The 27,803-nt window shown below is 38.9% G+C and overlaps 1 protein-coding gene across 1 annotated transcript in view; it reads left to right on the top strand.

The window, feature by feature from the left end:
- Positions 1 to 2,391: 2,391 nt before the first annotated feature.
- eepd1 (endonuclease/exonuclease/phosphatase family domain containing 1) overlaps positions 2,392 to 27,803 on the top strand; it is a 29,698-nt gene continuing 4,286 nt past the window's right edge. The window contains exons 1-4 of the mRNA XM_042506842.2: positions 2,392 to 2,625; positions 2,737 to 3,648; positions 18,658 to 18,709; positions 25,922 to 26,032. Of these exons, the coding sequence (XP_042362776.1) occupies positions 2,807 to 3,648; positions 18,658 to 18,709; positions 25,922 to 26,032 (1,005 nt within the window). The 5' untranslated portion in view covers positions 2,392 to 2,625; positions 2,737 to 2,806. The remainder of the gene's footprint in view (positions 2,626 to 2,736; positions 3,649 to 18,657; positions 18,710 to 25,921; positions 26,033 to 27,803) is intronic.

Raw genomic sequence — 27,803 nt, 5'->3', positions numbered from 1 at the left:
TCTGAATATAACAAAATCCAACACAAAACTTTGTTTAAATGCCTTTAGCAAAGTTTAATCAAAATTCCTAATTTTCATTCTGAGTGGCATTAAAAAAGTCTCAAATCTGACTTGTTTTAAACTCTAAGAATCCAGATTAAGAACCCTCCGTTACCACAGTGAACTCAAAGGGACTCTTTCAATTTTCTTGTGGGTCCAAAAATATTTCCCTGAGATCCTTTAAGTGGCATTTTTACAATAGTCTTATAGCATAAAATAATGCACTCTTAACACTGGAATCAACAATAGTGCACATGTTCATTAGTCCTTTTGTGACTGTGTCTCTAATTCCAAAATAGTCTAAACCTATCAATGAATGAAGAGTCTTTCAACACCATTGCAGAGGAGATAAAACACAGGATCAATGGATGATCACATGCTTTGTTGATAAAGAATGAAGCCAATGCTTGCGTTTTATCTGGAATTATAATGCTATGCTAATCCAATCAGACAGGATCAGAGCTGGAGGAGCTCAGGTGATAAATCATGTCCCTCCATTGATGGAGGCCACAGTCAAACAGTGAATGCTTTGCCCATTTGCTGCATACAAGCCCAATATTTCATGGTTGCATTCACTTAAGATTTAGATTTTAACACATCTGTATTCTTAGAAAACAAATCTTGAAAGTTAATAAGAAGAATAATAAAATCTTAAAGATAATACACACCACACATTGTTGGGAATTCCCCTCTGCCTAGCCTCCATCAAAGGCATTATTTTAATTAGAATAACTGGAGGGTGACTGGAGAAACTGCATGTTAAAACCCATCTGTCAGTCATACTTCCTGTGGATTATAATGCAGTTCAGAACATTTTATTAGTTTAAAAGGTCTTTACTGATAAGCAAACTCAACATATATCAATTTAATGTATAATTTCTATATGTTTTTGCAGATTATGAATATTTTAAAACCACCTTATACTGGTTTACTGTAGAGTTCCTGTTGTTGCTGTACCAGAAGACCAGGCATCAATACTGAATGATCAATTATTAACCAAAAATGAAAACTAAATCTATATTTGGATGTAGTCTTAATTTACATGTATGTAATAAACTCGTCTAGCCCAGTGACAGAAAACATTTAGTTGCCATGCCAGGAGCCGCGCCTCCTGCTGCTGCTGCTGATGGAGGAAAAGAAAATACACGACAGGAAAGGAGGGTTAGGTTTCAAAATAAAAGCCGGATTGACACATTTTTTTAAAAAAAAAATTTTTTAGCTGACCAGACATCTCCAGTCAAGGCTCCTAAATAACAGTAATTAAATATACATGTTAAGGGCTGATCATATGTACATGAGAAAAAAAACATCTTATTTTAATTTATTTTAAGAATTTTTCTTTTTCCCTTTCTAAAAGCAAAAAGAAATCTAAGACTGTCTATTTTGGAGGGGGGCATAGTAAGTAGATACATATTAAAGTTCACATTAATGTATTTATTTACACATAAATGTACACATTTAGTATATTGTTGACAATAATTGAAATTTGTATTACAATATTTTTTTTCTTTTTGACTAAATTAAATTAGTCTATATACTTGCATTTTTTCATGCACATTTAAAAGATGTATCTGTTTCCCATGTCCCTTCTGGACCTGGGAATGGAGAAGCATTTCTTCAATTAGGACAAAATATATTCTAAATTTAATTTTTAAATTTATCATGAGCATTTTTATGTTTTTAATAAGTGTAGAAATACATGAAAATATGTCAGTGAAGAAAATGTAAGGAAACAAATACCAGTCAATACATACACCAATACAGAAATACATAATATCCTTTATCCATCCACCATATATTCAACCTTTATTGACATTCAAAAATAATTATTTTATTATTCATTTGAATAGACATTTAATTATATAGACCTTCTGGGCTTGCATAGTTTTTGAGAAGACCTGTATTCATTTATTTTTTCACTTTTAAATTTCCTCACGTATTTATTTATTCTCAATATACACTTCCACATTTGTTTCCAATATATATTTTTTCTAATTTTACACTAAATTTGAAAATAATATTTATAAATATATGTTTTGATTTATGCTTTTCCCCCAGCTAAATTAAGTTAATTACTTAATTTTCAATCTATCTTGCAGATTCTTATGGACAACCAAAATGGTCAACCAATCTAAATATGGAAAAAATAGATTATCAAAATTGATATGCACATGACTGTTATTGATCATATTTGGCATAAGTGTTTACGCATAGGTATATTTATTTGTTTATGTATTTATTTAACAGGCTTGCGCGCTCCACCTTCTCACCGTAGCTACCTTTATTCTGAAGACTGATCCCGCGTGTTCCGGTGTTTGCCTGTGTGAACTTGTGTGACTTGACGCGCGCTGGGAGCAGAGGTGTGTATAGCTGTGAGAGCTGGCGCTTGCCTGTCAGATGAGCGTGTGTGGAGGCCGACCTGTGGCCAGTGATACAGGACGGGACTGTTGGAGGGCAAAGTTTATAGAGCAGCCTGAACATCCAGCTCTTATCTCCCCCAGAGGACACACAGACAGACAGGCTGCGGAGAGACGCTGGATCGGTGTGTGGGACACAGCAGCATGTAGCCAGGACTGAAGACATCTGGTGCGTATAATCAATATCATCTTTAACGAAGCAGTTTGTGATGAAACGGATATCTGTGTGTGTATGTGTGTGACTTTCATGTCTCCGGTTCCCGTGGTGGTTGTGTTTCAGCTTGATCTCTCTCCGCCGTGGCCCTCTGTCTGCTCCGCACTGATCCGAGCCCCGGTGACCCGCTGGAGCCATGGGTGGGAGTCTGGGCTGCCACCGCTCCATCCCCAGGGACCCCACAGACTTCAGCTGCGGTAAGCGCAAATTCAGCGCCGCCTGTAACTTCGGCCACATCCTGGTGAACCAGGAGCGGCTAAACATCAACACAGCCACCGAGGAGGAACTCATGACTCTACCGGGAGTCAACCGCACCGTTGCGCAGAATATTGTGGAGTACCGGGACTGTATCGGTGGGTTTAAAAAGGTGGAGGACCTGGCTCTGGTGAGCGGGATCGGGGCAACCAAACTGGAGGTGATCAAACTGGAAATATGCGTCTCTAGCAGGACCAGTTCCTCCCAGCACTCCCCGTCCTCCCTGCGCAAAGACCTGGAGTCGTGCACCGGGATGAACATTAACACCGCCACACCGGCGCAGCTCATGAGCATCCGAGGCATCACGGAGAAGATCGCCAAGAATATCGTAGCCTACCGGGCGGAGCACGGCCCGTTCAAGAGCATCGAGGACCTGGTGAGGGTCAACTACATCAACAGCTCCCTGCTGGACAAAATCCGCTTCCAGGTGTTCGTGGAGCGCTCCAGGGCGCCGTCCACCAACACCAACGGAGGGCTGACCTGCACAACCAAGTCGCACCCCAGCCCGACCTCTTTCAGTCTCAGGAGCGACGACTTGGACCTCCCGCCCGGAGGACCGACCCAGATCATCTCCGTGAGGCCCAACGTGGAGCCCCCGCCCGGCTTGCGGGACGGGAAGCCCGTGGTGCGTCTGGCCACCTGGAGCCTGCAGGGCTGCTCCTGCGACAAGGCCAACAACCCGGGGGTCAAGGAGGTGGTCTGCATGACCCTGCTGGAGAATGAGTGAGTAAAACATCCAGAGCTTACCTGCAATGTGATTGGTGATTTAACTCTTTAAAACATGAGCAAACTGGTTTGATTTCTTTCAAACACATGGGAGAAGGCAACGAGGAACTTAGAAAGACATGGCTCAAAAGTGAGCAAATTTTAGTTTTAAAAAAATGTGCTTAAAATGTATAAGAATTCTGCAACAATTTCTAAATACATAATTTTGATCAATATAGATATAGCTTTTCCCTAGCAATTTTCACTGGGTTTTTTGTTTGTTTTGTTTTGTTTTGTTTTGTTTTGTTTTGTTTTGTTTTGTTTTGTTTTGTTTTGTTTTGTTTTTGCCATTTTATAAATCTACTACTTTCCTCCAATTCATGGAACAATATTTTCCAAGTTGCACCAATTTGTTCAGGACTCAAAGGTCTTAATACTTGTGAAAAGCTTCTGAAAGCAGCACAATAAGAGTGATGTCACTTCTGGTTTGAAAGGATTAAGCAAATCAACTTTTTAAAAGCATTACAAATATGAAAAAAACTAATCAGAGACATACAGACATTCCACAATGCATATACTCTGTACATAGGCTATATAAAGCATAATAGTGACGTTTTGGACATGTTCCTCATTGTAAAGGGGCTAAAAATGGTGCCGTCATTGCCATTCCTGGTCCATTTATGAGATAGATGCCTAACTGTGCTGACTGTGTGACAGCAGTGTCATCCTGAAGCCATATCTGGGCCAGGTCAGTGTGCTTCTACATATGGGATGTTTAAAATAAACACTTATGTAGAGAGCCTTTGAGCCCTTTTCAAAGCAACATACAACTAAAATGTATTATAATAATTATTATTGAAGCTAGAATTAGTGAGTAACAAAAAGCTTCTGTCGCGACTGATCCTGTTACTTTGCTGTAGTTTAGATATTTTGGAGAGTTTTGTTGGCCTCGTAGAAGAATCCTCATAAAATGGGCATCAAACGGGCACGCCACAGTCCAAGTCGCATGTTAAAAAACAAAACAGGAACTTCAGATTCCCAGGGACCCAAAAAGGTTCACTGTAGGTCTGTTGGTTTTAGTAATTTGATTGATTGCATTAAATATCCACCACTAAAGTACAATATAATCTGAAGGTTGTGAATTATTGCTTCATCTTCAACCTCAAATAGAAGAGTCGACAAATACTGAAGTTGCAAGACAGCAGAAAAGAAATGACCTTTTAAAACATATGTTAAAAAAACAAACGTTGAAATATTTAAAAAAAAAAACACACACACACAAAAAACTAAATACATATTACTATAACAAGAATAAAGTCTGAAGCTTGCAGCAATGTATAAAGCAAAGGTGACGTGTGAATGTAATAGAGCAGAATAACATTTCCATTACCAGCTCTCCACAAGGCAACAGTCCAACACTATCAAAGCAGCAGGTTTCTGGGCCAAACCTGTTTTAATGCAACAGGGACAAGCTTTGGGTCTGATGCAATATCTCTGATTCTGGGATTCACAGCTTTGTTGTTTGACTTGTAAAAAAAAAAAAAATGGATGAGGAGCAGAGAGAGCACCTCGATCTGTAGTGGACCAGATAAAGTGGCTGTGTTATTTTGCCCTGAGTGCTACATTTGTGCAGATAGAAAAAGAGCCTCTGTGTATCCAGGTTAAGCTGCCCTGATGAACTCTGAGAGCAGTGTTTCAGTGTCCACAGTCAATGAGTAACGAGATCAATTCAGTGGGATTCTACGAGACCACAAGCTGCTCGCCTCACCTTGTCCTAAAGCTCTATTAGCTCAGGCCTGAAACTGGTCGGCATGATACGACACCAGATATTTACTTTGTTCTGTTCACATGACTGCTCACATGCTCTTCACTTATTCTTTGTTCGTACTGGGTGGGACCAGTTTCTTACTCTTACTGTCAGTTTGCCAGTTAAAGTGCCCAGAGCGGTGCAGTATCTGACTTAGATGTTGAGCTCTGACCTGCTTGGTCATGATTGGGCATTCCTGCTGTAGCACATGTTGTTACCATGGATGTATTAGGAAAGTCTGGATACGGCCATGGAGGCGAGGCTTACCTTAATTCCTATGAGAGCTGCTCATTGGCGCATGAAGCAAAAAAAAAGCTTTATTTCTGGGTATAGAATACCTGGATCTACGGGCCCATGAGGCTTACGCACTAGAGACTTACGGCGGCCAAGTGTGCCTGAGCGAGTAACCGAAAAAAAAAGAAGATCGAAAAGATTTAATCTTCCAGCTCTTTTAGACTTTCTATATAGTCTAAATATATAGGCTGAGCTGAACACACACAGTCGGCACAATATATATATTTCTAAAAATCTATATAGTGAAATGAGTAATTTCATGGAGGTTTTGACACACAAAGAACTATCCACTGATTTACAGACGTCTCTTTCCAAATATAAGTCAATGGGGAAAAGGTTGGTGTAATTACACTTTTGGCCACTATGTAAAATTTGCATCAGAGCCTTGCGCTCTTCTTGGGGACTTGATTGTTACATCTGAAACTGTCACTGTCACTGAATGAAAGGCCACCATATCAAACTCTATTTGATCATCTATGCATGGTCAACAAAAAAAAACAACAAATTGCAGCATGCAAAACGAGCCAGTCGAAAATGACAAACACAGGCGCAATAACTTCCAAATAACTGATTTTAACAAGTATACATTTTAAAAGCATGTATATTTATCTATTACTTCTCTGTTATTAAAGTTACATTAAATCTTGATGAAGAGTGCATTATGACTTGTTTAGGACTCAACACTCAACGTTTAGGACTTGGGATTTGACTCAGAACTCACCTGACTTGGGACTTGGGATCTTAATTTGGGACATGAGTGACAACTTGTTTGTCTTGACCTGGGACTTAACTTAGGACATGTCAGTATTAACTTTGGGACTTGACTTGGGAATTTTATGTCTTGACTTGGGACTTAACTAGGGACTTGACTCAGAACTGACCTGTCTTGATGCGGGACTTAACTCGGGATTTTTCAGTCTTAACTTGACACTTGTCAATCTTACTTGGTACTTGAATCGGAAATTGTCTGTCTTGACTTGGGACCTGTCCTTATTGACTTTGGGACTTTACTCAGAAATTGCTTGTCTTGACTTGGTATTTGACTCAGAATGGGCCTTCTTGACTTGGGACTTGAGGCTTAATTGTGACCTATTTATGAACGTGCAGACAATGACGGCCACACAGGATGTTAAATTCACTGGAACAGTTTGTTGTGATGTTTGATTTCCTGCGTACTGCAATCATCCTGATTATTAAAAACATCTACAAGCTCGTCCACACCCAGAGCAAACTGCCTCAGGTAAAGTCCGGAGCCTCATATGACCGATCCCTTAGAACGAGGAGCTTCAGTCGGGTGTTTCGATAACAACTGCCTGATTACCTTTGGCACCGTCGCACATCGTCCCTCCCTTTCCATGTCTTACCAAAGCCCTCCACCCTCCTGTAAATCTCCACCGCTTCCCTCGCTCATGCTTCCCACTTCCTGTGTTCCCGAGCCACGGACAACAACCCTGATGGTGACATTGTAGGGATCATTGTTATGGAGGAGGAGGAGGCTTGTAGAGGAGATTCGGTGTGTTTGCGCAGTGCTTGAGCTCCGCCGTGGGAGCAATCACAAGATCCAGGCTGAGTTTACACACTTCCTGGCTTTCCTCCAGGCACAAGCAGAGAGCTACTAGAGTTCAATGAACTCCCGCTTACCAAAGGTTACGCAGCAAACTGCGCTCAGCCACCACAGCCTGCTGATGTGAGTAATCAGCCAGCCCTGAGTCAGCCTCACACACTGAGCCGAGGGGAGCTGAAAGAGCCGCCACTCGCTCTTAACAGCAGGGTTAAAACGGATCAAGGTGTAGATGTGAGCTGACAGGGACTCTCTTGATTCAGAGCAAATGTGGTGAAAAGCTGTGTTTCCGTCACTTCTGATCTTCTGTCTATACGACAGTTTGTAGGAGGACATTTCTGCAGGGTTTCCACGTACATGGAAACCTGTAAAAGTCATGGATTAAGTAAAAACCATTGAAAGTTTTGGGAAAATCATTGAATTATTATCCTTTTGAAACCTGAGAAAATTAGCTTGATTTCTTTAACCCGTTGAAGCCTGAGAAAATTAGCTTGGTTTCATTAAAAAAAAAAAAAAAAACATAGAAAAAAGGAAATGTGCAACTTAAGAGGATTTTTTTCAAAAAATAACAATAAATCACTAAAAAGTTACAAGAAAATTACCTGAAAACAAGGGGGAAATAGAAGGGGAAAAAACAAGGAAATTACCTGGGGGGAAAAGCGCAAAAAAAAATAAATTAAAAAAAAAAAATAATAAATATATATATATATATATATATATATATATATATATATATATATATAATGTCATTTTAAATACATATTCATAATGTTTAGAGGTTTTTGGACATTTTTTAATAATCTTCTAATTATATCTGTCCCTCTTTTTTTCACCTTTTACAAATTTGTTGCATTTTGCAGGAAATTTCTTGCCAAATTGTTGTTTGTCTTTTCTTCGTGTTTTTAAAAGAAATCAAACCGATTTGCTCACATTTCAGAAGTTCACATGCCTGTGAGAATGCAGTGAAAGAAAACTAATGTTGATCCAGGTCTCAAAGGGTTAAAAAGTGGGAAGAGGGCAATGAGCAAATTCAAAGAAGAAACGACCCGAAAAGTAGCAAAGTAAAGTGTCTTTGAGCACCTAAAAAATAAAGCTCAGTTAATAAAATTTGTTACTATTTATTATTAAGTAATAAGTAAAAAGTACAAGAAAAAGGGACAGTAAAAGAAATTTAAAACAAACATGGGAATTACCTGATTAAAAAAAGCTTAAAATAATAATAATTATGTAACATAATTTTCAGTATGTTATATTATAATAATTAATATAGTAGGACATTTCCCCTAGATTTTGAAAAATGTTTCTCAAAAACAATATTAAAACAAACAAGCAAAAAAAAATGAGTGGGTCAAGAAAAAAAAGTTATTAAAGTATGAGAAGTCTGTTTCTGTTTCTGTTTGTGGTTCTTCTCTTGTGTCACAAAGGAGAATTTGGCTTTCTCAGTTTTGAAACATTCACACAGTGTCTAATGTGTCTAATGTGTCTAATGTGTCTGTGCAACTTCCAAGGTGCATGAAGCAACAGTTTTAAGCAACAAACATCCATCCTCTGTGCCAAAATTGTAAAGCAAGGTTGCAAGAAAGGACATGCACACAGTGTGGCAGTTTATATTCATCCAATTTACCATCCCGCCTACCTGACTGCACACAGGAAGTGAAGAATGAAATTAAATTTGAGGACGGCAGTGAGGAAGTGATTTGTCCAAAGGCCACTGGGCTCAGCAATGTAAGATCATTTGTCATCTCTTTGATTTCCTGTATGAATCATTATGGACGAGCCAGGCCGGTAAATACGAGCTCTTACCATAACACTAACCAACGCCTGAACCTGACCAATCCGACCAATGAAGGCAAACAATATTAGTCAATCAGCGGGAGAGTAAGATGGGTTGTGCCTTCGCTATCCTAGGAAATGCAGATTTGCTATCAGGACAACCTACCCTCTAGTTCCCCTGGTTAACACTGTTAGCTCTGTCAGCACAGTTACCCTTGTTAGCTGCCGGCTTAGCCACCTCCACTTCGAAAAGCATGTCCAGACAACTCATACATTCTGAATTTCCCATAGAGCCCATAAAAAAACACACCTACCAAAATCTCTATGTTCACGTATTAACAAGTTGTATCTTGTTTGTTGTACCTGTACAGAGGCAGACAAAAGTGACATACTGTGATTTTAGGGGGTGTGATGTGGTGAAACTAGTTCTTGTGAAACAGCAGCTGGTGCAGTGACTTTGCACAACGTCCCAAAGTCTTGTCATCACAGTGAGGTCTGGTACCACAGAACCTGAACAGAGACAGGCTCAGTAACTGTTATCTGCAACTGGCTGTAGCAGTGATGCTCAACTTATGGCCCGCAGGCCAAATCTGGCACCTGATAGGGTGGCCAACTAACCATTTTCTTTTCTTATTCACAGTAAAAAATAAATTGACTCACACTGGGAATTGTTTTTGTATTATCAGTAAACATAAATTGCCAGAGTGCGTAAAACAGTATTAAAGTAGAGCTTTGAAACATGTATTAGGCTGCTGCAACTGGCCCCTGGTCATTTTGCAAAAATGGCCCCCAAGCAAAGCAAGTCGTGTATCCTTGGGCTGTAACATCTCTGGGAAATGCCTGAGCCAAAGTACTGAGCGGTCGAATAAACTCTTTGTCCGTAAAGAAATATTTCCACCGCATAACGCTCCTTAGCACCATAATTTGCTGTTTAAATTAATGAACTCTGTACAGACAGTGCTTGAAGAAAACTTGTGATTACATGTATCATGGGGCTTAATCAATCTGGTTCATAAACATGCAAAAAGGAGAGGAAAAAGGAAGACGACCGGAGCCAAATAACAGAAAGAAGTTCAGTGAGTTCAGTGAAAGGCTGAGCTGAACACACACAGTCGGCACATTCATCTTTAGCTTCACAGCTAACGTCTGTACAGTGCCTGGGGCCAATCAACATGGACTGCACAAACGGTCCAGCATCAAATTGGCGTGAATGACGCAAGACAAAAAAATTGCTGTGCATTTCTGTCTGAACACACATTTGACTGTGTTGGTAGCAGCAAACAGCTTCGGGAGGCTTGTGCAGCTTGGCCCAGTGTACGTTTCCCGAGTCTCTACAACAGAAATGGCAAGTGCAATTTTAGCAGGATTCATATTCTGAATGGCTTGCCATGTTTATGAGACCCAGGTTAACCCTTTGAAACCCGGAGGGACATGACTTTTCTTGTGCTGCTTTCAGACGCCTTTCACAAGTATTTAAACCTTTGAACACTGAGCGAACTGGTGCGAATTTGGTAAGAAATGATCCACAAACTGCAAAAAAATCAGTAGATTTAGAAGTTTTTGTTTGTTTGTTTTTTTATTTTTGGGACAAATGTCTAGGAAAAAAGCAAGAGGAAAAAGTACATTTATATATCATAAGTGCATATTTAAAGTTATGTTACAGAATTATTACAACATATTATATTAACATTTTTAAGCACTTCTAAGTCTTGTTTGCCTCTATTTTTTCACTTTACGTGTCTTTTTCATTTTATTTTATTTTACTGTATTTTATTTTTGTTTTATTTGTTTTTTCTTTTACTAATTTTGCAGGATTTTTTCCTGTACTTTTTACTTATTTCTTGCTAATTTTGGGGCTAATTTCTTCTTTTGTTGCTCATTGCCTTCTTACCATGTTTTTGAAAGAACTTAAAATTAAAAAAAAAACAAACTAAAATTAGGTTAACAACAAGGTCGTATTATGTCATTTACCAAATGCGTGACTCCTTGTGATTCTTACGACTATGCATAAATGGCTCCCAAGAACTTTTAAACTTCAAAACTTTATTTTATTTTATTTAGATCAAACAGGTCAAACTGCCCCGAACAAGCTGAGCCTTAAAGCCTCAAGATTGTTTACAGTTTCCATCACAGTATCAAGTCACCAGGGTTTGTTTTCAGTGGTGCTGTGTCTGTAGCTGACCCTTGACCTTGCTGACAGGGCTGATGATGATAAGGGATGGATGGCTGACATCACACATGGAGTGGAGAGCTGCTGCTAAAAGCTAAAAGCTGTAGCTGCAGGACAGAATGAAAGAGGAAGAGACATCTACATCCTCATCGAGTTAGCTAAAGCAGCCTCACAGCAGTGCTTTCATTGTGATTGCGTGTGTTTTATTTCCTTATCGATTCCTCAGTTGCGTATCTGACAGGCCAGTTGTCATTTTGACAGAACACAGTCTATGAAATCCTGCAGCACAGAGCAGAATCTATAGCTATTATTTTAAATGAATCCAGACCCAATCAGGAGATGAATACCTCGCTGTCCTGCCTTTCACATTTCATATCTGCAGCATTCCTTCATGTTGTTAGCAGAGGTGGCTAACAGATGATAGCCCGGCCTGCTGCATTTACACTGCAGCCTCTAAAGCCAATTACACGATAATGTGTTTCTGGGGATATTCCTGGTCTGTGAGTGGCAGCCGTGCAGATGGCAGCTGCTGTCGTTGCTCCCTCATTAATCATATTATTCTAATCAGATCTGCTGCTTGTTAAGATTATCAATTCTCTACTGACAGCCACAAGCTCAGAAAATCACTCACCCTTCAGCGTCCTGCTCAGCCGTTTGGTAGAGCACTGTTTGAGCCACTTTATCTTAATGATAAAATGTGTTGAATTTAACCCAACCTGACTGAGCTATCTCTACCATTCGATTTATGTTTGTCATGCTAAAAAATGTCCACTAGATGTCGCTGCGTCTTTTCAGTTTGTCTCCAACAGGAAGTTAGTAAGGTGAAAAACCGAAAAAACCCCACCAGACACGAGGGCTCTGTTTGGTAGAATTTAGAAGTTAGGCATATTAAGTCGACATGTATATTGACGTGTCACTGGTCTTAATCAACAGGTTTATGTAACAAAAAAATAAAAGTCTAACACGGGTCCAGATGTTTTTTTCCAAACATGCTGGACCAAACGGTTAATTTGTGGCCTTTTATGGTGAAGGTAGTGAAGTTAAGCTAATGAAATTAAAATTGACTACATCCTAAGATATACATGAACTTTTGATCGACGGGATAACATTTTAGCGAGGGCCTGATCAATGTTTGTTTTCATTTTTCTCCTACCACTACACGGATGATGCCCCCGATGACATTTTGTTCTTGCATACTAATGTTGATGGACGCACGTTGTAGACTGCAAATAAGTAGTGTTGTCATCGTACAGTGTGCACGCATCAAACTTGATGTTATTAGATCCATGTCGTGCAGTGTAGCTCGCACTAAACCATAATATCGCTCAAATCTCACAGTCTGAAGGAAGCCTCACTTTTAGAAAAAAAAAAAGAAACGTATCATTAAGTTTGCAGTGGCTTGCATTCATAACTGGCACTGTCACTTGTTTACTATAATAACCCCAATGAAGCAAATAATCCGAAACTAGTCTCAAGCAAACACTCTGCGCCGTCCACTCTCTGATACCACAAAATATATTTTCTCTCACAGCAGAGCCACTCCCAGGCTTAGTGAGTGATGACACTGTGCACATCTATGTTGGCAAATCTGTAGACGGCAGCGTACATAAGCGCCGTGCAGCTGTTGAGATGATGTACCAAACATCTGTGGTCTGCACTGTAGGACTGGATTATAAAATAGGCAGGCATAGAGTTTGGCAGCAGCGTCACACGCACTTTTAATCCCTTCACACACTGACTAAACTATCAGACGGACAAGTAAACACGCTGGGTGTTTTTCCATGATGTTTGCGAGAAGTACTTGGATCTCACTGAAGAAATCCAGTTTGATTGAGGCGAGCGTGGGTGCCGAAGTCATGAGGATGGGGTGCTGCAAAGAAGGTCTGTGCTGAGCTGACGCAGGGTGTTGGGTGCTCATGTGGAAATTTCCATTGGCGCAGCATTTTATTGTGGGTGGACAGTGAGTTAGGGGCATTGCCCAGCAGGCCCTGCCAGCCAGGAGTCACTCGGGCCAATACAGTGCTCCCAGCCTCGTTTCTTTTGCTAAACAAAGCTGATTTGGGCTTGTTTGTCTCCAGCAGCAGCAAATCAAACTGACTTACTGTGGTCACTAAGCTAAATGCAACCCCACTTTAATCAGAGGGATCGAAACAAAAGATACATTGCCTTAGAAGTACTGGAGAGTTAGAAGAATTATGGGACAGTGCAGTGCCGGACCTAGCACATTCGCTGCCTGAGGCAAGCCCCCCCCCCCAAACCCCAAATGTCTTCTCACACCAAAAAACTAAAGTATTATTATCATTTATATGTATTGTATTAACAAACTAGCACAATCTACTGTTTATTGTATTTACAAACAGCAGTAGCTATTTTTTTTGTACTGCAATTTTGTACTGCAAAGCTCCCTTCTTTTGATTGGAACAGATTCCAAAGCTGACTTTCACAGTGAAAATAAAGTGAAAAAAAAACATTAAAATTAAGTATTGAAACCACTGCAGCAGTACTTTCCTCCTACTGTCTGTGTGCTCAATATTATCCAAAACATATATTTTAGCTAAAATTTGGCTAAATAAACACATTGTGTTTGTCACGTGCACAGTTAGCATTTGTGACCAGTGTATGTAAAATGTAGTTGTGATTGTTTTTTTTAATCAACCCTTTCTTCTAGAAAATATGTATATTACTAAATTGTTTTCAGAATTACACTCTGGTGAGAACTGGAATCGCAGGGAAGGAAAAATGTACTTAATATTTTACTGATAGGTTCACTATAAAACATTTTTGTGACTTTCCTGCTCTGTTAATTGGCAAAATCTCTTCAATATGTTAACCCTTTGAAACCCATGGACATCACTCTTCTTGTGCTGCGTTTAGATGCTTGTATAAAAACCTTCGAATACTGAGAAAACTGGTTTGCTTTATTTGAAAACCTAGAAAAAAGGCAATGAGCAACTCCGAAAGAAATATTCTGCAAATTGCAATAAATTAGTAGATTTGGCGAATTATTTAAAACGAAAAATAGCTAGGGTATTTTTTTTCTAATCTTTTATTTATAATTATCATAATCGTACATTTAAAAAAATATTTCATAGAATTGTTATTATTATTAAGTACTTTTTTAAGTTAATTTGCTTTTTGTAGCAAATGTTTGGGTCATTTTTTTCTTGAGTTGTTTACTCGACATTGAATTTTCCTCAGAAAAGTATTTGCTGTTTCTAATTAGTTTTATATAAATGCAATTTCAAGGAAACAGGGCTTGATTTTTTAAATTCCTAATTAAATGTACCATAAAATCAAAATAATGACCTAAAGCAGGTTAAAAGATCTTTGCAGAGCTGTCTAGTGGGAGGATATTTCTAATTTCACTGTAGGCAAAGTGGGTACATTAACTGACACAGCATAATTTATTTTAGTGTCAAATGTCAGAAATATTGATAAATGAAACAAAGTAAAAACATGGATATAATATAGATAATTAATTGACTTACAAACAAGCTTACATGTCACCAGAGACATTTTATACCATTTTAACTTATCATCCTGCAGAAAACAAATCAAGTTACATTCTATGGTCAGATACATGCTTTTACAAAATGAATCTTCACAACTTGAATGTTTTCAAACCGCATTGCACACATTCATTTTGCTTCTCAACTTGAATGTAATGTATTGTATGAGATATTTGCAAGTCATGCTGGAACCACAAATCCATTATGAAGAAAGAGCAACTATTTGTGCTGTTGATTTATGTATATTCTTTGTTCAGAGAGGAACCATTTCTTCCTTTCACAGAAGCTTCTCAATAGGGCAGTGATGCAAAGATCCCCCCCGCAACACACACACACACACACAGACACACACACAAAAAAAAGAAGAAGCGCATTTATTATCACTGCCAGCACGACATCAAGCAGTGTTCTCTTTAAATGTGTGCTGGGGAGAAGTGCAGCCTGGAGCCCTTTCCTCATTCAGTGCTTGAAAATCCTGAGAGGCGTTATTTATGTTCAAGGTCATCTCCGCTGCTGCCGCTCATCACTTCTTATGCAACCTTGTGTCTGCCCTCAGATTTGCCTTTAATCTGACAAATAGTGAAGCAGACACTCTATTTAGCTCCGTCATGTCGTGTTTGTGTCTGCACAACAGCAGTAGATACAGGACACACAGATTCACTGCAATCTACCACAGGCTTTGTTGTCACGGCGACAGATTAGGCTGGATGTCACGGAGTGTGTCTGCTACCTTTGTTTGTATTTTTGTACTTCTGTGCGCCTGTGCGTGTTTTCATCTCTTATAGACACAGCAGATTCTGTCTGCCTCTGAAGGCATGGAAGTAAAATCAAAGCACTCGTTGCATCATTGAGTCAGCGTTATCCCCTATGTCCTCACAACACGGCTGAAACTTAGGTCAGCTCAGGGTGTGCTGGGATTGAAGCCCTGCCAGTGGAAACGGGAGGATCAGGATCTTAGCCAGTGGGAGCAGAGCAGGGTTTCTGTGAGAGTTTCTTTCATTGTGCGGAGTGATCACACCTACAGTAGAGGAAGGGGGTATTGTCTCTGAGACTGCAGGCCTGTTTGTTCTGAAAACAGGATCTGTGGACTCACTGATTACCAAGGCGACAAAGTTTCTGCTCCGACTCTCTGTGTTATGTAATGTTAGGCTGTTCAATCAGGTGGGGCATGGTGGTCTAGCAGTAAAAAACAGAAACTATAGAAACTATACACGCATCATGGTTGTGCTGTTGAAGGTGCTTTATGTGACATTCAGAGCATGAATAAAGCAGCAAACATATATTTGCTATGAAAAGACATAGTGGAATAACGGCGTCCTGAGCAGAGAATAAAGTCACGTTACCTCTGTATAGCTGCTGTGTTGTAATCTGACAGATCACATTACAACAGTTTACCACAACAAACCACAGAGAAGCTCAGAATCTAAGCTTCTCTGTGGTTTGTTAGTGCATGTGTTTGTACTCCAGTGGTTAGCTCATCACTGCTGCTTCGCATTGCACCTTTAAGCCGGTTTCAGCTGATATCCAGATGGTGGCATGACCCCCAAGTTGCCTCCTAGTTAACACTGGTAGCTAACAGCACTGTTGCCATTGTTTAGTGCTCAGTTTTAAAATTAACTAAAAAAATCAAAACATATTTTCTACCAGCCAAAATAACAGTAGCATGCAGGAAAAGTAAATCAGCATTGTTTTTGTTTTTTTTCCAAACATGCATATTTCTACTGGCCAGATTGCTTGCATATTGGGTGTGACTTAAGGTTTTATTTAATTATTTTCGGGGGGCTTTTATGCCTTTAATTGAAAGGCGTTTTTTCTTTGGTATTTTTAAATAGAATTTTTAAAATCTGCCTATGTAGAAATAAATTGGATATTGTTATGATTTTAATATCTTAAAAGTATTGACTTCCCGTAACAGAAAGACTTCTTCTCTGTTTAGTAAAGTTTGTTATGCAGACAAGAAATCCCCTGATCCTCTTACCAGAATTTAAATTTACAGAGCCTTTTTACAGGCCCTGAACTTTCCACACATCTCCATCCATTTTCACCTCCAAGCCTCTTTATCCTTCACCTACTGTACAGCCGCAGGCTGCTGAATATGCATCAGCTGCTGCTTTAATCGATTCTAATTCCAGTCAGTGAATGGGGGTGTGAATGTATTAAGGATTCAGATTTACACACCTAGAAATAGTTCAGAATGTGGTTCTGGTAAGTTCATTTTCAAGTCGTAACATAATGCAATGCGTACTGGTTCATGCCAGCTTGCATTAATAATACATCAGCTGAATGAAGAGCTTTTTAACACACATCTGTTATTTTTATCTTCCTAAATTGATGTGTGTTGACACACAAGGATAAACAACGTTCCTGTGTCTAAGTGTTAAAATTCGCTGTGGACTTGATAAGGCTTAATCCAGTCTGAATGTGAAAATACACACACACACCAAACTTAAACACAATCAGTATTCCACAATACATTTGATAGCCATGGATTGACTTTTGTCATGTAAAATGTGCAACATAAGGTGAAATACCCTTTTAGTGGCCACTACCTTCTTTCCTGTACAACCTGAATGCCACATAACAGGACGGTGGTCAGTTCCCGTGTGCAGAAAGTGCTTTACTTATGGCTGAATTTGCCCTTGACACTTTTGCAGCATGACGTGTACAGCCATGTATAGGATTTGTGTTGCAACTCCTCTATGTTCTCCCACCAAATTTGCTGACCAACTCTTACATGATGCTGGTGCTGTGGGACACTGAGTGAGAGCCAGTGTGGAGTGGTAGCAGAGCTGCTGTAATACCCAGCAGACACAGCAGCACTTCAGTAATAGAAAAAGACTGTTATGCAATGTGATTTTCTGTGTGGCTGATTTGGGATTAGTAGGTTAGAGGTGAACGAGGTCAAAGCATTGCCACCAACTTTGTTTCATTGTGTTGCACCACAGACAATCAGTTTAGCATATGCAGGCTGAGCTGTGTTTGTGTGTGTGTGTGTGTGTGTGTGTGTGTGTGTGTGTGTGTGTGTGTGTGTGTGCGTGCATTCGAATAAAGGGTGTGACTCAAGCAGCACTTTTCCTGCTCTGGCTCTAATATAATAAACAGCTCACATTGAACTCTGAAGATTGTGGGTGTCAACCAGCAGGATTTGGGGAACTTATTTGATTCCCGCCTTATTACTATATCAGACTTTATTTATGCGCAGAGGCCATTTGTAAAAGACGTTAATCCAAATGAAATACTGGGGAAAGCTTTCCTCACTTCTGTCGCAAATTGCATTGCAAAGCAGTTCCTCCTCAGAGCCAAATGAAGGCAGGAGGCAAAGCTGTGGTGCCTCTCAGAAATCTATTGCTCTTTATTGTGCTGACTGTTGGTCTGGAAAAGCATTTAAAAAGTAAACAGATAAATGTTTATTGGGCTGTAAAGGCCCCTCCTTCGCAGAGCAATAATGTGTTGGCAGATAGAATTGATAGGACACCAGTCCAAACTCCCTCAGTGACAGCCCGTCCGATTTGCTCAGCTATCTGGTGGTTTGAAGAAAACATTGAATTTGCCTTGAGGAAATGTGCTGTTTATTATGTAAAGTATCCAGTTTGGCCAGTGCCATTTGTATGTGTTGTGTCAACACTATCTGACTCTCAGTGTGTGCATGACAATACACTGAAGCCCTTTTTATTGTTTTAGCATTATGAAACATTACAGCATATCAGGCATACTCAACTTGTTTTGCAAGGTGGCCACTTTTGCAAACTGCTCTGGCTAAATGGCGGTCACATGTGATTGAGCCAGTGTTCAGTTAGTGATATGTGGATGTCAGGTACCAGGTGTGGATATGTTGGTATATATATATATATGTACAGTCAAAATGTGAATATGTAAGCAAAATGTAAAACTCATCTCCTTTTTCTGTTTCCAGTGTCAAGTTACTGGCGGTGCAGGACCTGCTGGAGCGGGAGGCTCTCGATAAGGTAAAGTGGATCTGTGCACCTCGCTGCTGTCACACTGGGTCACACTGGTTGATTGGGAGGACTGTTACTGGAGGTGTGAAAGGCTGCTTTGATTTGCAGCATTATAAATGAGATGACTCACCACTCAGGGAAAAGTACTCAGAAAGTCTCGCTCAGTTTAATGTGTTGCTGTTATGCAAATGTTCCTCTTTCCTTCCACTCTCACTGTCTGTGTCTCCTGAGTGTAAATGTCTCCTATTTCTAGGCTCACATTGGAGCTTAAACTGTGTTAGCGCTCTCCTGTGCTTTCATTACTATAAATATGACGGCGGTTGCTATGTGTTGGAGGGTGTCCTCTTCAGCAGTGCCAGTAATCAGGATACATTGGATTAAGATTCATTTTTAAAAAATAAAAAAATATGATTTTGCAAAAAGATGCTGGCACTTTTTGGCTCCGAGTTGAGAGGATGTTTGCACTGTGCTGCCTTTTTGTTTACCATGTAAAACATGATCACTCTTTGCTTGCAGTGATCTAATAATAACAAAAATTCATTTATTTGCTGTGGTTTATACAAAGAAGAGTAGTGTGATTTTACCTTTCGAAACCCAAGGTTTGATTTCTTTCAAAAACATGGGAGCAAGGAAAGAAGAAATGACCCAAAATTTGCAAGAAATTAGTAAAAAAGTACGAGGAAATTACTTAAACATTAGTAAAAAAAAATAATAAAACAAACACAAAAAGAAAAAAAAATATGTTTCTTGTTCATTTGGATGATGAGCAAATTGGTGCAATTTCTTTCAGAAACCTGGGGGAAAAGGCAATGAGCAACTTAGTAAGAAATGTTACACAAATTGCAAGAAATTAGTAGATTAGTAAATTAGTAGGACAACTATATTCATAGCTATATATCACGATTACATATTTAAAATTGTGTTAGAGAATTATTATGATTTTTATTGCATTTTATTTCCTTTTTTCCATTTATTTGTTATTTTTTTTATTCATTTACTTTAGCTAATTTTCAGATAATTTTCTTGTACTTTCTTTTTTTTTTCAAATTTCTTGTCAATTTTTGGGTAAATTGGGTAATTTTATATAATATAATTTTTTTTGCTCATTGTCTTCTTCCCATGTTTTTGAAAGACATCAAGCCAAGTTGCTCATGTTTTCAAAGGGTTAGAGGCCAACCCAGTCAAACGATTTCCACGTATTTTCCTCATCTTTTAACCTACTCTGATTGCAGTGATAGTATTCGATCGATTTGTAAAATGTTGCCGTAAGTAAATGCTGTTTTAAACAAACTTGAAAAAATTACATTTTGGTACCCCAGTCTTTCAGCAGGAAAACATTGTTCAAGCTCACAAACAGAAGTTCTGATGGCTGATATAAAGTAGGCCACGGTGTAAAGTGGGAACGCTCACTCTGTTACTGAGCAGGAGAGATGTAGGCCAACTGCATTAATACTCAGATGCCAGTGTATCCTTAAAATGTCAGAGTTCAGCAGTATGATGTGTTCCTGTTCAGCCTACACACTTGTTTGCTCATGTGCGATGTCACTTGCTGTATTGGCTACCAGATGGATCCTTGGCAGAGAAATCGGAGCTCCATGGAAAGGGAAGTAGGTCAGCAACAGAGTATTTTGGACAGCAAGAAGGAGGATGAGTTACCTCTGGACAAGTGGTAGCCCACATTGCAGTGTTTTCACTCCTGCCAGCCTCCCACGCTGATTTTCTGCCTGTTTCTCTATCTCTTCTGTCTTGTCTTAGTCATTAGCACCATCTCTTTTCATCTCCCATCCCCGCAGTGTCTCCTTCTGCGGAGTGAGAGAGACGTTTTCCGTTCTCTCAGATCTTTCTCCTCACTTGGTGCAGTGCAGCTTGCCAAAATATATTTTAATTTATGAAACTTGATAAAAGAGCAATATTCTTTGTATTCTAAATAAAGTTTTTTTGTGTTATATTTAAATATCAGTATGATTAAAAAGTGTTTTTGGCCATTAATCAGTATTTACAATTAGCAACATTTAGTGGAATTATTATTATTATGATTATTATTATTGTGATAATGTCAGTTTTACAAAATTCTTGTTTTACATATGAACATAAGAGCTTGGTCTAATAATGAGAAACAGTGGCATTTTATCATTTTAGACATCTGTTTGACTATTTCTGCACATATTTGCAGTGTTAGGATATATGGGCGTACTGATGTCAGAAAATATCTTCATTAATATTGATCTCAACCATATTTTGCAGCCTCCCTGCAACTTTAAATGTGTCTATCAGTGTCATAACACTCTATCAGTCATTTTGTAAAGCTTTCATACAGCAAATTTCATCTTAGATCTCAGTTCATGATGCTTAAAATGGGATTTGTGAAATTAGTATTCAAGTTAGCAACCAGTAAGCTGCTCATTGGTCTGACTGAAGTCAGCCTGTTAGTTCCTGCAATACAACTGAATCAGAAGACTCTAAAATACAGATAAAGACATATTTTACTAATGCACATGTGCTGCATTTGTTTTTCTATATTTTGGAAGAAATTGAACCAATTTTCTCAGGTTTAAGATGTTTAAAATGTAATGAAAGGCATCAGCAGCACAAGAAAGCTGATGTTGAGAGGATTAACTCTTGGGCCCTCTTACATAGTGGACTTCCTTCATTTTTTTTAAATGAATGAAGAATTGTAGTAGGCCTATATTGCAAAGTCTCCTCTGCTGTTCATTAATATGTGCACCATCAGCTGAAGAATAACACTGATGTGGCATCAAAGTCTTTTCAAGGGAACTTTTAAAGTCTGGATTTGCCGTCAGTTTCTATTCTGTCACTTACTGAAGCCACAAAACCCAAATTTAGGAAGGAAGTAGTTGAGCTTAGCGGGGATAAGCAGGCTGCAGCTACCACAGCTGAACTCAAAAAACTCTTTAACTCTGACAAACCTTCATCTGTAAAAATGTACTTTGTGAGTCATAAAAATGTGTCATAACTATCTTATGGTGGATATTCTCTCCACTGCAGAGGCTAAATGTCCATTTAGGGTAAGCCATTTTCCAAACAGCCATGAGAGTGTTTCATTGTAACTTTGGAGGACGTGTTTGCTGGACGTGTGCGGTGATTAGTCATACAGAGAGTTTGTGCCGATTTTAGACTGTTGTCCTCTGTCTGTTTTGTCGCTAAGGAACCCTCTGTCTGTGGTTAGGCTTTAAACTCATGATTAATCCTACTGTAAAAGACCTTCCTGGTTACTATCAAACAGCCTTTGTGCAAATACAATAATTAGCATGCAATATCCGGACAAATGACAGCTTTTTACCTCATAAATACTCTAAACCGCACATGTGCAAACACACTCTCTCCTTGTTGTTTTGTGTTGCGTGGACGCTGGCAACCTCATACACAGTGATCTGGCTCTCCTCCGGAGGTTCATTGGGTTCAGTGTTTGTTTGCTCCTAAATGTCTTCATTTGTCCATCCTGCTGTGAAGAGGCAGCTCTTTTTTTCTTTTTCTTTTCATGTTTCAGTCAGTGTGGCCATGAGTAGTTTTTGCTTGTGGAAATGAAAGAGGCTTCAGTGACACAACTGTATGTCTGGCCTTCATCAAATCCTCCTCGTGAGATTCAGATCTCTTTTTTTAAGGAGATCTAAGAACAGAAACGTGACGTACTCAGATAGACATGTGAAACAGGAGGTAACACAGAGACATACTGCACTTAATAACCCATTCATTCGTTCGTTCATTTGTTTGTTCGTTCGTTCGTTCACCAGCTGTAACCACTTATCCTGTTAAGCAAGGACACTCAACTTGCTTTGCCTGGGGGCCACTTTTACAAAATGACAGGAAGCCAGGGGCCAGTCACAGCAACCCAATAAATGTTTGTAGGGTTTTAGGACATTTCTTGGATTATAGAACATTTTAGGCCATTTCAAGACATTTTAGGCCATTTCAAAGATTTTTGTTTCCTGCCATGAAAAGCAGTTGTGTTTTAACACGACATTGCTGTGTTACCTGCCAGGAAAGTGGCCCAAAATGTGGTTTTTTTTAAAACTGTCATCGACAACTTCTCTAGCCATGGTATTGTACCACCAAAACATTGTTTTTAAAGCCCAAACATCATTTCTGAACCATAACCAAGTTTTTTTTGTAACTTAACCTAACCACATGTTAACCTTAAGGTTATTGAATGTAAAGTTTCAACATTTCTGCTACATAATAATGCAGAGTAACACACTTTATTGGTAATTTGGTGACACCTAGAGTATTTAACACAGCCTTAAATGAAGAGGTTTTGTCTTTAAGCCCAAAATCAAATAATCCTAATGACAGGTTTATTTCTCAGGCTTTCCCAGCAAAGGTTTCTAAATCCCCTGTCTGTACTGTTGATTAACACTCATTCTGGTAATCAGATAAGCAATTCCTCTGCAGTGAGAAATGAGCCTGTGCTCTAGTGATTTTTTTTCCTTGTACCTGCACAGTGTAGTCCAGGTGTCAGGTGACACCTCCAGGCCTGGGCTCTTTGCCAGGGGCCCTGCTACATGCTGCGCCTGCACTTCATTTCGCACAGGCTGAATTATGAGGGCGTTTTGGCAAAATAATACTTGTTCATCCTTGTTCACTTTACAGGCTCAATGGCCCCTGGGGACTCCAGCTCAACCTAAATCCTGTCGGGGGTTTTGACCCTCCCGGCGGTCTGAAATTGCTTTTTTATTAATATTATTACCTACTCAGAGATGGGCCTGTGAAAACAGAAAGTGGTTCAATGATTGTATATCTGACGGCCGCCTGATAGAGCTGCGATGGCACTGAGATGACCTGATAGACTTTGTAACAGGACTTGAGTGTGAATTAGTGTTATCTAGCTTTGTTCTGCCCTCGAGAAAGTGTTATGAGGTTCATGTTTTAGTCCCTATGAGGACAAAAGGCATTAGCACTTTAGATCTGTCAAAGAGTGCGGCCAAAAACGATGCAGTTTATGCTTCACACCTGAAGTCCAAAAAAGGAGATCTAAAACACACTAAAGAGCACAAATTGGTGCTTTCAAATTTAATTGTGTAATCTAATTTTTACAGTAACAGATCATTATGTTTAACAACACTTAGAAGTCAGTTTTATTTCTACAGGCCAAAATCAACAAAAACATAAATTTGATGTGGGGCTTTACAAACTGCTACAGCACCTGCTATAAAAACATATAGTAAAATGTGAACTGGATTGTTTAATACTACATTTAATGGAGTACCCCAGGGATGATGTTTTTTTCTGTAGGCCAATGAAGAAGCTAACATCACCATGGTTCCCTCATCAAAAAACCTATGGGATTTTTCCATTGGATTTTGGATCATTGCAGAAAATAAGCTCCGTGATAAATAAACATTTAGGATACTTACATGTTTTGTTTAGCAAAATAGTCTTCACAAATGAACACCTCTTTCAGGACTTTTGAAGCCTAAATACAGTCGCCTGAACTAAAAAGCTAAAGTTAGGCTATAAACACCGTCACATCGCCTCTGCTTCAAGGCTGTAAAGCTGTGTGCGGCGCAGCTCGGCCCGTTGACGTTCAGTTGTCTCATTTAGCCTATTATTAGCAACCACCTTTTCTAAGACACATAAAAGCTTTAGAGTTTGTGAGTGGGGTCATTTACTGATGTATTTTATGTTGTAAAACAAAACGTGTAAGTCTCCTGAGCTTGTGTTAATCACAGAACTTATTTAAGGCTTCTAACCAAAAACCGATCCAATTCCCATTGACTCTGAGATGAGGGAACCAGAGGTGTGGAAATGTGAACAGATTTCTGGGTTTTAGGACTCATTTTTGGGCTTCTCTATTAGTACACAGATAAGTGATTCAAGACCATGGATTACATAATTCGTATAGCTCGCAGCTCCAGCAAATGAACGTCTTTGTGAGACTTCTGCTCTGCTGTAATAGACATTTATTATTAAGATGCTGCACATTGTCACTTTAAATATTAATGGCTGTTATTTCAGCATGGGCCCCTCATGGAGAGGTCATGTATGTGTGTGCGTGGGGTTCCTCTGACTCTCCCGGTGTCCCAAAGGGAGCTTCTTAGGTTAAATTTAGAGCCGGTGGCAACTTGAACCTTTAGGAGCACGTTGGTCTGTGCTGTACCCTCTGTTCCTTTCCTTTCTCCTATTTCATTTTCACCCCAAGTTACCTTTGCCTTGTCTCCAGAGTGTTACACCACTTCTGATTTAGTCCTCTCTCATGATGTCGACGCGAGGCTTCCTCTTTCCAACAGTATTTCCTCTGTGAGATGAGGATATTTGAGTTCATTGAACTCTTTATTGTTTTTCAGAGCCTGTTAGACTTAAAGCAAAACCTCTTTTTGCTGACACCCAGTTAATCTGCCCTCAAGTGTTAAAATAAAGTACAGCACTCCCTGTGAAATGCACTTTGTCATGTGTTTCAGACAGATTAGAAACAGATCAGAAGCCTTAAAGTTGTGTTGGCATTTAATTATCAGATAAACATCAGGAGATATTTTTTAAGTTAAGCACTGTGTCCCTTTACGTATTCAAACCCCCGTGGGCTGTTTTTGTGTTTACCATGCTCTGATTCTCATAATTATCGACTCACAGTGTCCTTGGCATTGGTTTTATATAGGCCTGATACACAGTTCAAATACACCAACATTGTTACTTATGTTTCTCAGACAGAGCTGATGGTTAACCCTTTGAAACCTGAGCAAATTGGTTTGGTCTATTTCAAAAACATTAGGAGAAGAAGACATGACCCAAAAATTGTGTGTATATATATATATATATATATATATATATATATATATATATATATATATATATATATATATATATATATATATATATATATATATATATAATCCTCCCCTCTGTTAAAAAAAAATAATATTTGGGTAATTTTCTTGTCACTTTTTACTAATTTCCTGCCATTTGTGGGACACTTCTTGCCAAGTTGATCATTGCCTTCAAACTAATGTACTCATGTTACAAAGGGTTAAATGGCTTGTGAAAAGCATCTGAATGCAGCTCAAAAAAACTGATGTTGATCCAGGTTTTAAAAGGTTAAGAAAATGTTAGTGTGGAGAGGCAAAGAGGCAGTCCTTTTGTTACCATTTTACATCATTGCCATGTTATTACTGCAATGTTCTGGTCTTTGTGTGTGTGTGTGTGTGTGTGTGTGTGTGTTTTTATAGTGCTGACAGAATATTTTCTGCCTTTTTTAAAATCTTTTTTCAGTTCTGTGCGGAGTTAAACCAAGGAACGCTTGCCAGCGTACGGAAGTGGAAATGGCCACGGGGTCTTTGGAAAAGTGTTGTGTCTGAAAAACCCACTGGACACTCCAGCAAGGTACGGCAGCCATTTTTAACAACACTGATACTTTACTAACTCTTTAGCTGCTTTGTTAAACCCGTTCCCAATCATGTTTTACTTCTTCTCACTCCTTTTCGAGTAAGCAACCTGCTTGATGTTTTATTTTGTTTACTATTCCTTTGTGGTATTTCTTTTACGTTTGTTTATTACATTTTTGTGGTTGCTCTTGCATATTCGAAATAAAAATTTCAATTTCATGATACAGACAGAAAAAAATATTGTAATGATGAATTTCTACTCTAAATGCACTCACAAATCATGAGCAACCAAGAAGGAGTCTGAACGCAGAAATCGCCTAATAGTAAAAATTACAATAAATTATTTTTTTTCACAGACCTTTTTCATCAAAAAAAAGGTGAGATTATTTATTTTTCATGAACAATTAGTAATTATTAAAAGTGATGTTTTAAAACACATTGCATATATATTTTGTATCGTATTTGTCATCACAAATCAAACTATCCAAAATTATTCTGATAATAGCATGTCTCAAACCTCCAAAGATTAATATTTTGTGAATGTAATCAATAATATGCATTTTAATCAGATTACTTCCCTAATTAAATGGTATTTCCCCATCCAACGTCCATTCCAATGGATGGATTTCTTTTTTTAAATCCAGAGTAAAAGCTGTAAATCTTTCATATGACATTTTTACATGCATACATAATATAACAATCGTGTTTTTAACACAGTTTTAACACAAATTATGTACTTTATTAAGATGATTTATAGACTTAAACTTGTCCTGTGCTTCCTCCTTTGCACACGGTCATCCATGCTTGTTAAAAAAGGGGCGTGGCTCTACTGCAGTCGACCTTAGATGACGTGAAACACTGTGATTGGCTCATGCACAAAGATCTAGACATCCTAGAAAAGTTATGTCTACTGGAATGGATGGGGGATCTGAACGGACTAAAGAGTAGATTTTAATGTCATGGGACAGAAAAATGCTGCTCTGCTTCAGTTAAGAAATATTAGTATCATGAACCCTCTGTCAAACCCAAACTTTTGCCAAGTAGTGTAATGTTAGAGATTAATCCTCACAGCTTTCTTATATCAAGAAAACGAGGCAGTTCAGTGTTTTGTTTCTAGAGTTATCGGCTTCTCCGGTAAAACAGTGAATTTATTTAGCTGGAGGAGGCTACCGTCTCTCTTCTTAACATGCTCAGACATCAGGAGGACGCTGAGCACAGAGCAGATAGCTGCGTTCCTTCACAGTGGAAACCATCCAGGAGATGAACCCCTGATATGAGCTTGTGTTCGGTCAGCTGCGTGCTCGTGGCCGCGGTTACATAAGATGGATGGTTAAAATAACAACGAGGGGTCTTCAAAATGCCCTGCAACCCCAGCTACATTCTGACAGCATGATAGCAGGGTCTAACGTTACTTAAGTTTGTCGACGAGTGGGGTGCCAAGCAGCTCACTTACAGCAGTGGCTTGACTTCATCTCACGGCCTTTTGCTGTGTGTCATTACCTCTCGCTCCCCCCTTTAATGTAAAAGGTGTCCTGCCAAATAAAGGCAAGAAAAAAAAACAGCATTTAAAAAGTTAATCTTTTTGGGTCACGGATTTATGGAAATTTACATTTTTTTTTTAATCATCCAGGGTGTAGTTTGCATCTACTCTGCATTTAACACTTTAAAACCTGGTTAAACATCAGTTTTGTAGTGCTGCAATCATATGCCTCCAAAAAGCTATTTAGTCCTTTGAAACCTGATCAAATTTGTTTGATTTCTTTCAAAAA

This window comes from Plectropomus leopardus, chromosome 17, assembly GCF_026936395.1.
Source record: "Plectropomus leopardus strain MGB_pleo_1.0 chromosome 17, ASM2693639v1, whole genome shotgun sequence".
Classification (NCBI taxonomy): Eukaryota; Metazoa; Chordata; class Actinopteri; order Perciformes; family Serranidae; genus Plectropomus; species Plectropomus leopardus.
Note: the sequence above shows the minus strand (reverse complement) of the source record. Positions and strands in the feature narration are given on the sequence as shown.